General features: G+C 39.5%; 1 protein-coding gene across 5 annotated transcripts in view; it reads right to left on the bottom strand.

Annotated features, from left to right (window-relative positions):
- atrn (attractin) overlaps positions 1-13,884 on the bottom strand; it is a 137,492-nt gene that overhangs the window by 39,890 nt on the left and 83,718 nt on the right. For all 5 annotated transcript variants that reach the window (XM_046061961.1, XM_046061962.1, XM_046061964.1 and 2 more), the window contains exon 26: positions 6,045-6,123. In XM_046061961.1, the coding sequence (XP_045917917.1) occupies positions 6,045-6,123 (79 nt within the window). The remainder of the gene's footprint in view (positions 1-6,044; positions 6,124-13,884) is intronic.

The following is a 13,884-nucleotide window of genomic DNA, read 5'->3' as shown; positions in this document are numbered from 1 at the left end:
TTCAGAAGTATTTCTTGTTATATTTGTGGAAATTTTCTCTACATCCCGGCAGCAATCAATAAATCACATGCTCTGACACAAAAAAGGACAACAATCCAATATCTGTGGCTGTCACTGGACTGTAATAAGCCTTCCTGCCTGTCCATGAAAATGTGTTTTGAGGGAGGGACTTCGGAGGGAGGCCACAAGGGAGAATGGGATTGTGTTTTGGTTAGGTACTTTCAAAATCTATGTCTCTTGATAGTTTCTCCAGAGTTACTTACCCGGCTAGTTTTAACTGCATTCTGTATAGCTAAATACAGAAGACATAATTCTTTCCGCTCAGAACAGCAACCACCTAAAACCTTCTGTACTCAAATGTTCTCGCAGGAATAATTAATGAGCAGTGACAGTGGGTCACTAAAGTTGGTCATTCTGACTAAAAGGCCGGTGCCTTCTATGGCACAAAATGGCAGCTATGGTTGGGTCTGTCTATTGCCATCTGGCAGTTCCAGCACCTTCAAAAGGAACAGTCAGGTCTCAAAGGAAGGCTTTGAGTAAAACTCAGACAGTACAGAAACACCCCCACACCCACACACACCCACACACTCCCACCCACCCAAGCACATCTATGCAAACAGATGCACACGTGAGGAAAAACATGCACCTGAACACTTTGAAACACACACAAACAAGCATGCAGACCCCAACAGGTGGGTTCTGGGATGTTCTGAAAACATCCACCAGTCTCAGCAGGTGCCTGCTACCCCAGTGAGAAGAACCTAATACATAGTCCTGCACTTATTTCTACTCAGTTCTTGAAATATACACCTGAAAACCTGCCAATGTGAGTGTAAAACTGAACTGTGCCATAGGAAATCATCAAGTTACTTGCTAAATGGATGGGGTCTGAATCTGAATTCTAAAAAACACTTAACTTGAAAAGCTTGGTCATGTGCGCAAGGGATTTACCAAACAATATGTTCAAATATGTGCAGTACACTGTGTTCCACATATGAACATATAAGTTCCAAAAAGTTGATTTCAAACCCCGTTACTACTGCCTTTCTTGAAAAGAGTTCGCAGTGACATTTACATTTTAGGGCTTAAACTAACACTGTTATCCAGAGAGACTTACAATGACTGTGACAGCACAATAAGCTTAAACTCCTTAAAGTCAGATGACAAGCAGTAAGGAGTAAGAAGTACAAGTCTCAAGGGCATCGCCTTTAATTCATGTGACCCTGCAATGACCACATAAAATGCAATACCAACCTTTTTCCACTGCACCAGCATAAGTGAGGTGAACGTGGGCATAATTAGTTGCACATGTGTGCCACTGTACAGCTGATGCAAGCACAGAGTAACATGGAGGATTCAAGGATAAATGTGGGAATAAAGCCTGGAGGGACAGTGCTGAGAAGACTAGAGCAGCCCAGGTGTCGAGGAAGCAGACGGCTGTAACGAGAGAGCCGAGCTCATGGAAAAACATGATTAGCTTTCGGTTTGCTGGAAATTATGGGTCACATTGTGTTTGCTCAGTATATGCGCATATATGAAGGCAGGTCTGCTATGTGTAACTGTGTGCATTTCTGCATGAGTAGGTCAAGGTAATTATAGTTAAAACTGAAACTAGAAATGAGGTTCCTACACAGTTTCTGTGACAAAATTCAATCATTTTCCAGGCCATTTCATGATTTGTTATATTGTTTGTTTGGTGTTGTTTCCTCTATATAAACTTCATATCGCATCACTCTCAGTTGCGGAAGTGTATGAAATAAGGGTCTAAAAAAAAAAAAAATCACAGAAAAGTTGTCTTTTGGAGCAGTAAAACAACACTTTTCAATACCTCAAGTTATGAGGAAATCTTGCAGGAGTGAATAGACTATAAAAAATGTTATGTCCAAACATAATTCTTTATGCATACAGAAAACTGAATTTTTCTCCACAGCACAGAGTGGGTGTGGAGACAGGCAGGAGTGGGAAGCCAAGACATACTGCAGGCCATTTCTAAAGCAGTCACAGCCCTAATTCGACTTGACATCTGTTATAGGAGGTGTTCACTATAGAACTAATATTGTATTTTCTTTCTACCACCCCTTGCCCTTTTCACATGTTTGGCCCTGTGCCTTTGCAGGTTTTCAGATAGACATACATCACCATTCATTTCTTTTAGAAACAACTTGAGCATTACATTTGCATTTGAAAAGAAATGTAAATTGCATTACTATTGATTTTAGTCCACATTTTAGACATTTAGAAAAATTAGTTGACTTTCAAAATTAAGTCGTATTTGAAACCAATAGCAAACAAGCTACGACTATCACTATGAAGGACAAGGACGGTATAAAGAGCATCTTTATTAGGACTGCCTCTCAGAGATCGCTGCTCTCTGCTGGTGTGTTTTTCTTCAGGCAGGACTTTAGTAGATCCACCAAATAATCCTTACAGTGAGGGTGGGTCATTAAAGTTGTGAACTTTATGTTCTGAAATTAGGGGTGGAAGGCTGGGGAGAGGTCGATCCATGTCACAATTCTTATCTTCTAAAATTCAGCAGACTTTGGTAGTGATGTCACTTTAACATCTGCATGGGCATAAAGTACCATAGCTAGATCTTGGTATTCTTTACAGAAAGTACCCAGCGTGTAGAATAGACTTATGAATCCATCATTGCACCATTGTGACTGTTTTACGGCATTTTAGAGATGTGACGGAACAACTCAGTTTAGTCCCAAAGCTGTAGTTCTTTTGTACACTTCTAGGTAGGGCTGCACGATTAATTGCATTTGCGATATTATCATGATATGATAAAACGAGATTTTCTAATTGCAAAGGCTGCAATTTCACTCTAGTAACATGACACGAGAGTATAGCAGTCTGCAGAGGAAGCAACAACTTGTCACGGTACAGCGTAGCGTGACTTGTTATACAATGGCCTTAAGCTTGACAGAATCTGACAGTGCAGAAACTTTAAGTTCATAATACACAGAGCAACTTTTAGAGCAGTGGTGCTGGGCAATGTTGCCACCAACGGTAATGAGTAAAGATTACTACCGTAATCCCCTTCCCCCATCACGCCACAACCCTCCCTGCACCACCACTATCCGTTCAAAACATAGTCTGACTTGCCAACAGCAAGATTGCCCAGAAACATTGCTCAAAAAGTTGCCCCGTGTATGATATTTCTTTCTTTTTTAATCTATCTAATGTGTTGGTCATACTATACACTGATTTATTGCATGTCTGTTTTGAATAATTCAGAAGATACAGAGCAATATTGGTAAAAAGATTTTTCCAAAATCATTCAGCCGTACTTCTAGGTATAATATTTAGGCTTTGGAAAACACTTAACTTTAATTAACAATTAAATTAAGTCATCAGATTCAAAAGCTGTGTAATGTGTTATATGATGGCTTAAGGTTCAACAAATTTAAAGAATCTCGGTAAACTGAGAAAGTACTTGTACCCGCACACCACTCCATATGGCTGGCAAAGTTCAGCAATCACTGGATGTTAGCACTCACTTAAATGGGATATTCTACAAAAGAAAAACACCTAAAATGTGTTAAGCGCATATTATATGCCAACTTTAATTGTAAAATTGCAAATGTAAAAATGTGCTTAGGAATTGGTAGAACAATATAAAAGTATAATTTAGAGTGTTTAATGTCAGCTTTCACCAAGTTAAGTGATTTTTTTTCTGATTTATTTGGGGGGTGGATTCAAACTGATTCCATGAAAGGCATTTTAGTAAACCATGATGTCCTAAGCCTTTCCAGGTGTTGGGGAGTTTAATATTGGCCCCACAGTGTCCTGTAGCCCTCAGTCCTCTTACCAAAGGCCCAGTGCTAATTTTGTTTAAAGGTCATACCGTAGAGGGCCCAGCTGGGCGACAGTGGTTGTGTGATGGGGAGAGGGCAGAGTGGGAGCAGGTGAAGAGGGATGGTAAGAGGCATTCAGAGGTGAGGGTGATGACAGCATTTTTGGGCGAGGTTTCAGCCAAAAAGCACTTCAGCTGGCACACCGAGTGTGAAAAGCACAAACCAAAAGTTCACATTCACATTAAGCACACTATTAGCTTGTACGCCCTCAGACACTGCAACTGACACGCATAGAGAAACACACTCCCACATGCACACAACCTTTCAGCCACTCATTCAAAAGGTGGTTCATACCCTTCTGGAAACTAAACTAAAATGCATTATGATTTTTTTTTTCCTCCGGGAAGTGAGTATTTAATATGCAAAAATTGCACTCACAATGGCTTTTCATGGTTTCCACAACACTTTAGTTAGCGAACCAGCTGCAACATGCCAGCACTCCTATAAATATCTCAAACAGACAGCCTGCAAGTTAGCAACAGCTACATATCAGTCAATGTTGTCAAGCTGGCCAACCAGCTGATCATGACACATTGTCAGCCTCAGTCAGTCAAACATTGAGGCTAGTGAGCACTTGTCCTATTTTCTTGACAAAATAAAATACCATCACATTTACTCGGACAATGACTTATAAATTTTTTTTTTTTTAAAAACCCAAAACAATCACACAGGAGTTTTGACAGGGTGCCTGCTTTCTATCCATCAGCACTGTTAATGTGTGTGCATGTGAACATTTGTGTGTAAGGCTTTGAACAAGCGGGTTAACGTAACTGAAGCTTGCAGTGCATCTCGATATATTTTATGAGCTTGTTTCCTGAAGAATACAGACAACATAAAGTTTAAGACTTTTCCTCCTACAACCCAATGAACGGATTTCATATTTTTACATAATTTTAGGTTTCCAGACCTGAAAATTGTCATTTTTAATCTTTTGTTGAACCTGCAGAGCTTCACACAGTTTGCCAGATTGCTTTGGCATAATCTGTTCAGTCCTTTCAAAAATGATTCAATTAATTTTTTTTAGTTGACTTACTGCCATGGGACAATTAATTATGGTCATTGTACTTCAGTAATGTACTGGCTGACAGCTTACAATGAAATGCTGTGTTCTTTTCTTTCTCCTGGAATTGTTAGAAATCCTGTGGTTTTCATAGATGAACTTTGGAGTATCCACACATCTACAGGTATTGAATTGATATGCACTTCATTTATGCATCTATGTACAGCTACTATTTCACCTGCTACCTTATCTTGCTTGATTCAAATGTGACACCTGCGTGTGTCCACCGTTCTTTATATCATTATGTTTTTAAAACATGGGTAATGCTACTGTTGCTTCTGTCCTGGTTAGAATTTGTCCTGCTGCGTGTTGAATGATCTGCAGTTTATGTAAAGTCTTAAAAAAACATCACGGCAATCAAGCCTGCTAGAGATAAAAAGCATCTATTAGGCTTTTAGTACCAGCTTGCCAGAGGAATGGCTGTACTTTAAATGAAGATTAATAAAAAGAACAAACATGAATAGATTGAGGCTAGATGTTTTGTTCCCAGGATTTTAAGCTAATGCACAGGGTCTTTGCTTCAGTAATTAGGTAAGTGTTTGACATCCGCAAATTGATACAGTCGCTGTATTGAACTAATTATACACAGGACTGACTGATTTAGAAAGCTACAACTACATATTGTCTACAAAGGCAGTAGTTAGACAAGTATTTTCTCATATTGTCTGTCCAATATAGGCTACAGCGAGCAGCAGGTTAGCTTAGCATACACACTGGAAACAGAGGAAAACAGCCCCACTGGCTCTGTCCAAATGTAGAGTTTAAATCTCAAACAAACAATTAAAAAAAATTAAAAATAGTTTCCATTTTCAGCGCAAGAGAGAAGACAAAACCCATCAAAGTAGTTCCGCTTTCACCATCTCCACACTCCAGTGATACATTGCACAATACTATATGATCCATTTACCAAAACGGGGCCTCTGAGTTTGTAGTATTTTTATACTTCCAGGTGTGAAACTTCAGCCTAATCTTTTTTATAAGCAACACTAAACAAAAACATCAAGCTTGAACAGCAGCTTCATAGCGCCAAAAATGAACACAAAGAATGTGTTTTGGAGGTTGTTAATTTACCTAGAAGAGTAGCCAAAATCAATATCTGTTGTCAGCATGAGTCTCTGACTTACCTCTCGTCGCCGTGACGCCCAGCAGCTTTGTTTGATCTTCCAAACTACGGCTGCCACCAGGAGCAGGGACAGGAAGCAGCTGTGGACAAACAGTGAAAGGAAGAGACAGGAGTTCAAAACAGAGAAAAAGACAAAACACTGGGAGCCTGGGGAACATCTGAGGTCCCATTTGTAGCTAAGAAGTGCATGACAATGTGTCCTATCAGTTTCTGTCATAAATAAATTAATCCATGACCACGGATTCTCCTCTTTGAACTTATGCATATTCATGTGTGTTTTGTTCTGACAGCGTTTGCCAGAAGAGCCCACATCGATCAGTATTATTTTTTAATGAGCTACAGGCTTGAAGCTTGAGGACCAACTTTTTATTTCTTTTCCTTCTGACAAAAAAAGTCATTCCTGCTCTGCCATGACACACACAACTTTTAAAGTCATTTTGACATATAGATTCAAAAACAGAGCCTGCTCTAGATACAAAATGTTCTCAAATATTAGAATCAAAGTAAAAATTATCTTCACAGTTATATAGTATATAAATCAACTGAGGATGATGGCAGTGGTTCACAAGATTAAAAGGTGCAAGTGCAAAATAGTGTCAGAGGAAGCAGCTGTCGAGAAAGGTGTTGGGGAAGGGGAGAAGAAAAAAGGTCACCTATGCTATGAGATTGCCAAGAGGTTTGGGAAGGTGGTAAACTAGACACACAATTGTTTCCTGTCTTAACACCTTGACGTGCATACATACAGGTTATAATTTGATATGATCTGCACGAAGGTTATTTTATGTCCCATATTTATTTCTGGATGATTCTTCTGAGTTTTGTTTTCTATATCATCTTTGTCGTCTTGATTCGCACTCTTCTTTGGCTTGATATTATTTTTAAGCACATTTTCAGTATTTTCCACAAATACGCAAATAAAATATTAAAAGAATCAAAACCCTGAGTGTTGACATGTCTTGGAGGTGGTTTGTTAGCAGCCTCACTTTGTAAGTGTGTGTGTTCCCTGGCTCCCTCCACTTTCCCTGGTTGTATTCAGAAGACAGGAAAGAAAACCACAAAAATAAAGACAAAACTGTGTCTGTGTGTGTGTGTGTGTGTGTGTGTGTGTGTGTGTGTGTGTGTGTGTGTGTGTGTGTGTGTGTGTGTGCAAATACATCAGAGACCACATATAATCTGAACTTCATTCCCTGACTGTTGTGACTCTCACTGATTCCTGTCAGCGTTCCTGCAGCTCTCTGGCCCAGACTTCCTATATTTCAGCTCATATCAGTGTTGGCAATAGGCTGCTGATGAGTGAGGTATCAGCAGCATGATGTCAAAACACCAGTGATCTTAACATCTCAGATTTTCCTCTAGGAAAACATCGACTGAGTTTTATGGCATATAGGATGGCTCATTTTAAGCATGTGAACACAAAGTCAAAGTACAGTAACTGAGCAGTTTATTTACCATTCATACATTTAACACCCTGCCATGGATTCAAATACTGAACATGTAATGTATGCCCCATGCATGTACAATAGTGTGCAAGGTTTTTTCATGTTAATAGATTATATTTATCAATGAACAAAATGCAAATTTGTAAACAGAAGAAAAATCTAAAATCAATATTTGGTGTAACCACCCTTTGCTTTCAAAAAAGCATCAATTCTCCTCTCTTTTTGGACATTCAGAGAATTTTTATTATTATAATTTACCATAAATACAAGAATTGCGACCTGATCCCTCCTTGCATTCATCCGCTCTGCTGTCACAGCAATACTTTGCCATGAATTTGTAAAAAGCTGATTAGAAACTCTGTAACCGTATACATGGCCAAGAACTCCCAAGAAAACCAGAGAAAATTCCCTATCTTACAGAAACCAGGACTCATGTTTACTAGGGCTGAAACGATTCATTGATTAAATCGATTACTAAAAAGGCATCCAAATCCATCCTTCGTTTAAACTACACACTAAACACACTGCAAAATTTCCGTGCGTAACAAAGTGGAGGAAGAGAGAGAAAATAGCGAGGGACAAAGAAAAAAAAGTGTCCAAAGTATGGGATTATTTCAAGCTAAAGAAAACAACAACTCTTTAATGTTACCCTCCGTCCACCGTAAAACGAAACTTATGTCGTCTCGGCTACAGCACGACGGCACCTGATCAGAAAGTCCACGGTGTTCTGCCAGCGGACCACAGACAAGGTAACAGCAACTTTAGCATTTAACTGAAATCATGATTGATTGCTGCACCTTTTTACTCCCCTCCAGCTCTCTCTGTAGCTCAGACAATCCCTGCTTCCTGCGCATGCCAATTCATCCCTTCACCCATATTCTTTGTCTTTAAAATTGCCATCTTTATTATAAACAACAGCTGTTTTGTGTGCAGGATCGCTCATTTCCCGTTTCACATTCCATGTGTGTTTTCTTAACAAAACCCGGTTTGGAGACCAGCGTCTGAGAGTCATGTAGTCTGCACGAGCCTTTAGAATAACTTGTATAGCACTGGGGTGATGTTTGCATCACATGTTTGCAGACACATGCCTTTGGTGTGAGAAACCCAGGTTCAATCCCCCACTGCGACCCATCTACCATTGTGTCCCTGTGCAAGACACTTAACCCCTAGTTGCTCCAGACACAAATAGCAATTGTAAGTCGCTTTGGATAAAAAGTCGCCACCAAGCAAGCAAAAGTACTTCTTAAACAACGCATCGATGAATCGTTGAAATAATCTATAGAATCTTCAAGCACTAAAATCATCGTTTGCTGCAGCCCTAATGTTTACATGGTTACGTTGCTGCAGAAATCAAACTGTAGACAACCTGGTTACTTGAGTGCAGGTAAACACACCAAATTAGAATATGAATCTTACACATTTAGTTCTTACTTTGCTTTGGAAGGAATTTTTTTTTACAGTTATATTTTATATTTATAATGTGGTTTGTGTTTACTGCTTTGACCTGTTTATAAAGGCAATTTACTCTCTTTAAATCTAATTCAGTTGGCATCAATACATTTTCATATACACGGTGTGATTTAAACTTTTCAGAGTTAACTGTTTTTTATATTAATGTTAACAATTCAATATCATGTTCAATCCTGATAGGCTAGAAGTATCATTGTAGCTAGAAGCTATTTTTAATCAACAGAGAAACTTTGTTGGCAGACTACAGTACAGTATTTATCATAAAAGTCTGCAGAGTTTCTGGTTGCAGCTGCATTTAATGCAAGACTACCTGGATGTTATCAGTGGAATAACAGGCAACTGCCTTTGATTAATTTCTATGTACATTTAACCACACTAAGGCTGAAAAGTGTTGCCCTTGAAACTAAGTGCATCTGATTTTCTTCTTTCATTTAAGATCACAGGACTAATGTACGTGAATTCTCTTTAAGGGGTTAGACGTGGATTTAATAAGAAACTCCAAGTTGAGGCATAACTTCTACAGACATATGGGCCTTCCGGAGAGACCCCTCACAGATATTTCTCCACAGTACTACCACCTTTTCAATCTAAATGCCTCTGCCCATTTTAATACTGGCTGTGATGCATTCAGATCTTTATTCATTGCTCCCACCTCCCCCTGCCCACCCTGTGTGACTCTTTAAAGTGCCATCCATTCAAAAAAATCCCCTTATCTCTTCAGGCTGAAGAGGACTCTTAAGTGATCCATCCGTTCAGCCATCTTATTGATCTGGCTTCCTGCTCGCTGCTTAAAGAGCGACATGGTGCTGATGAATGACCCGCATGAATAGATATCAGCCCTGCATCAAAGGCCTCCCTGCTCAGCGGGGTGGGAGGGAAAAACGAGAGAGAGAGAGACAAAGGATGGGAGGAGAAGGAAAGACAAAGGGACACAAGGAAATGGGCAGTAATGGTGAAAGACAGAGCGATAAAGGCAGATAAGAGATTAGAAAGTGCAAGCTAAAGTCAAAACAATGGACGAAGTAAAGGGACAAAGACAGAAACAAATGGAAGACTGATATGGAGATATATTGATGACAAAAGACTTTATAGAACACAGAACTAATTGAGCGCTAATCAACGTTTGAGAGCGCCCATGCACAGTTTCATTAGAGCAGAATCACATTTGAGCATGTAATACCGATCATGTGCGTTTCTGAGTCAGCTCTCTCATTTTTCTAAAGCTACTTTCGCAGCATCGGAACACCTTAGATCCCTATTCATAGTTTTCAGTCACGTGACGTGCGGTGACCTGGAGGGCAAAACAACAGACCAACATAGCGGCTCTCACCATGACTCCCTTGTAGAGACGCCACAAAAGCAGTCAAATTTTATTTGGATCACCTTTCAACTTAAAAAAAGAAAGATATGAATACAAACTGCAAATGTTGGGCATAGCCGATCCATATATCCCGCATTTCTACCGTTAAAAACCGCCAGGTCCCTGTCGCCGCTCGACTGTGGTAATGTTTACAGTTACCTTGTGAAGAATCCCTCACCTAACACAGCCCAGGCTCGTCTCCTCTTCGATTAGAGCATCCGAAAGCACAACAACCATCCAGCATTTTGGCAACGCAAAAGTAACAAACTCAAAGTAACAGTATCACTTGCTTCCCGGTTGGCAGGCAGTGGAAAATAATGTCTTTTTTGCCCTCCAAAGGAGCATTTTCCTTGGAATGTGACGTCCCGTGAAAAATATGAATAGGTCGCTTGCCAACCATTTTTAGCAAGCTGCAATAAGACGTGCAAGGTTGTCCAAAATTGTCATCTTTTGAATACATTGCTCCTTGGAAAGGAACAATTGACCATGGCCAGGACAGCATGTGACAGCATATTTTATGCCTCCAAATATTGCTAACTGGATGGTATAACAGGATGACTCTTTATTTCCAGGTCAAATTAAATAGGTGACACTCTCAGTTTGAGTTTGCGCTTAGAGGATTTAGACTGGTAAACATGAGTGCAAGCAGCTTTAATTAGAGAATCCCTATTTTTGCCTCAAATTTAGTTACAAAATTCCTTTTGCATGCTAATTCTGCTCTTACAAATCTGTGCCAGTGCACTCTCAAAGGCTGACTTGCAGACTCAATTGCTCGAATTTGTTTTATGCTCTTAAATATTTTGTTGTCATTATACTTTCATAGACGGCGACCAAAAGACAAAGAGTGAAAGAGAAGCACCTAGAAAAACAACAACAGGGAGATCGACACAAAGAAAAAAAAGACACCGACAGAAACAGACTGAGCAGTGCGGTTCATGTGATCTCAACCTCCACGAGGGAACCTGGTAAAGTTAGTCAGGCTTCTATAACCCTCAACTCCCCCCCCCGACCACGCCATCACACCTAGAGCTCCAACTCTCACAGGGAACTATCGCATTAACCAAAACTCCAAAACTAGTTTGATACAACTGTATATAATACATTTTAAGGTCATGTTCAAGTTGAAACTAATAGTTCAAAGAAAAATGATGATTGAAACTGACAGAGCAACAGTTTGAGTCTTCGACACTGGACTCAAACAGTCAACACAAAATTTGAATGAGCCAAAGAGCCAAATCCGTCAAAGCTGGCTGAGAAACTGGCATTAGAAGATAAATATAGAAGTATTCACTTTAGCTTACAGGCCCAACAAAGATACTGTATCAAACAAACATCAAGATACCGGCACAGAGACTGCTTCATGTAGCCTGGAGGGCAACACCACCCAACAATCACTGCAAACAGATCTGCCTCCATTAAACTCTACCTTGTAATGGAGCACATTGTGGTTTTTGAAACTACTTTAACCTGCCTGAGTTGGTTAGAAAGCACTCTGATGGCGTGTTCAAGTCAGGCTGCATTTATTGTAAATATGCCTAAGGGCAAAAATAAAAATTCCCAAATCAACCTTCTAAAAAAAAAAAAAAAAATATGTAAAATGTACAATATTTGTTTCTGATGCATGTGCTTTAAACTTAATAAAAACTATATTGGAAGGACTGACATGACAAAGTAATGCATAACTTATAAATTAAGAAGGGCTTTTGACAGCCACACAGGCTTCATTTGGATTGATTTCTTCTTTAATGTAAAATATTTTCCTTCATAACCAGTGAAAAAAGTGCCATTCTACCTGCTCTATAAAGAAATGAACTGAATTGTTCAAAATTAATGTTTCCTGCGGAGTTTTCACTGTAAACAATCAGTTTTCTTTGCATTTGAGATTTCTCACCACATCATATTGTCTATATCCCCAAGGCCTTACAAGTGCATTTCTTACCTCGTAAAAGTATTTAAAAAGCTTTTTTATTGAACATTGAGATCGTGCATGTTTACTTTGACTGGTTGTCTTTTTCTACTCACTTTATTGCCACACTGCTGCCACCAACTGTTATTCCCTCTGCAGACTGCAAAAATGTACTATATAAACAACATTTGTGCTGTGCAGGGGCTGGTAGACAACACAATACAAGCATTAGGTGGACAAAAGATTGTTTTGTTTTGCTTTGTGGAGACCCCTAGTGGCCAAAACCTCAACAGTGTACCTCTAAAATTTGTGGCTTAATTTTCAAAAATCACATAGTGAAGATAATTTGTTAATCAAACCTCCTATTTTGATTTGTTTGTGTTTTCACTTTTTTGACAAATCCTTTCCCTACTTTACTTTTTTTCCCCTTCTACTTTAGGGCAAACAGCTGGGCATTCTTGGGGAGAATACCTAAAGCAAACAGTGGGACATACAACCAGTCAAGAAATCCTATGTGAAAATATGCATGTGTGTCAGACAAATCTTTCTGGTTTATGTTAGGTTAAAAAATGATGGAAGCTGTCTGTTTAAGTGACAGACTGGAGTGTGGAAAGAACTGGAGAGAGAGTGTATTACAGCCACAGAGGTGAGCTCTGACGTGTCATTGGCTAACCTGACAGCAAGACAACAGCCACAGGGCAAACAACAACAGACCAGCTCTGTTGTCTACAGCCAGCTGAATACTAATCCAGCAGCCTGCCTGCCGCTGGCTTTTACTCTGGGGTGGGAAATTAAACCTGCTCACCAGCCAAACATCATTTCATTTTCACTATGGCTGATACGTTTGTCTACTGAACCACACACACTAACCAGCACTTGCTCAGAGGCCCTATTCTGCAATGCACTTGTCGCCACTAAACATTGCAGCACTATGGGTGGTGGGACACTTCCAAGAAATCTAACCCAGCTGAAATAGAAGCATGGCTGAACATGTCACAGAATACAAATTTCTGTATAATCTCTTATTGTTTGTGTACTCCTAGCACAAGGGGAGCTGGGAAGAGAGACTACATTTTCTGTTTTATGCTTGGAAGGGGAGACAAAAAGTAAAATCAAATCTGGCAAGTTCTTACAGCCAATATGGCAGGTTTGCAGCCATAAAAAAAGCATTCTGCTGCAGTGTGCACAGGTTGCCTAGTTGAATTTGTTCACTGCCACCAATGGCAATTTATTCAATTCATAGTTACAGTTGATTACATTAGCTACTGACGGTTATCGTTTTATCCCTTAAAACTTGCTAAGATGACAGACTTCAGCTTATTAAAATAGCTTCTTTTGGTTTGAAAATTGCTCTTTTTTAAAAGTGGAGGTTCAATAAAAGAACACTTAATCATTTCACTCACTGGAGTACCTGGAGGTCCAATGAGTGTACTGATATTTACCTGTACAAAGCTATCAACTTGGTGAATGTGACTTTGTTGGGATTATACTGCCTGTCTGAGGTGAAAGAGGGACAAAAGCAGCTGAGAAAAAAACAAAACAAAATAAACACATTTTGAAACTGATCGGTGAATAAAGAATCTAATTCAGTCAAACCTTTCAGCTGAACAGGTGAATAGATAGGACCAAAAACAATGAACTGAAAAAAGGACTTTCCACAGCAAGG

This window comes from Micropterus dolomieu, linkage group LG11 (genome assembly GCF_021292245.1).
Source record: "Micropterus dolomieu isolate WLL.071019.BEF.003 ecotype Adirondacks linkage group LG11, ASM2129224v1, whole genome shotgun sequence".
Taxonomy (NCBI): Eukaryota; Metazoa; Chordata; class Actinopteri; order Centrarchiformes; family Centrarchidae; genus Micropterus; species Micropterus dolomieu.
Note: the sequence above shows the minus strand (reverse complement) of the source record. Positions and strands in the feature narration are given on the sequence as shown.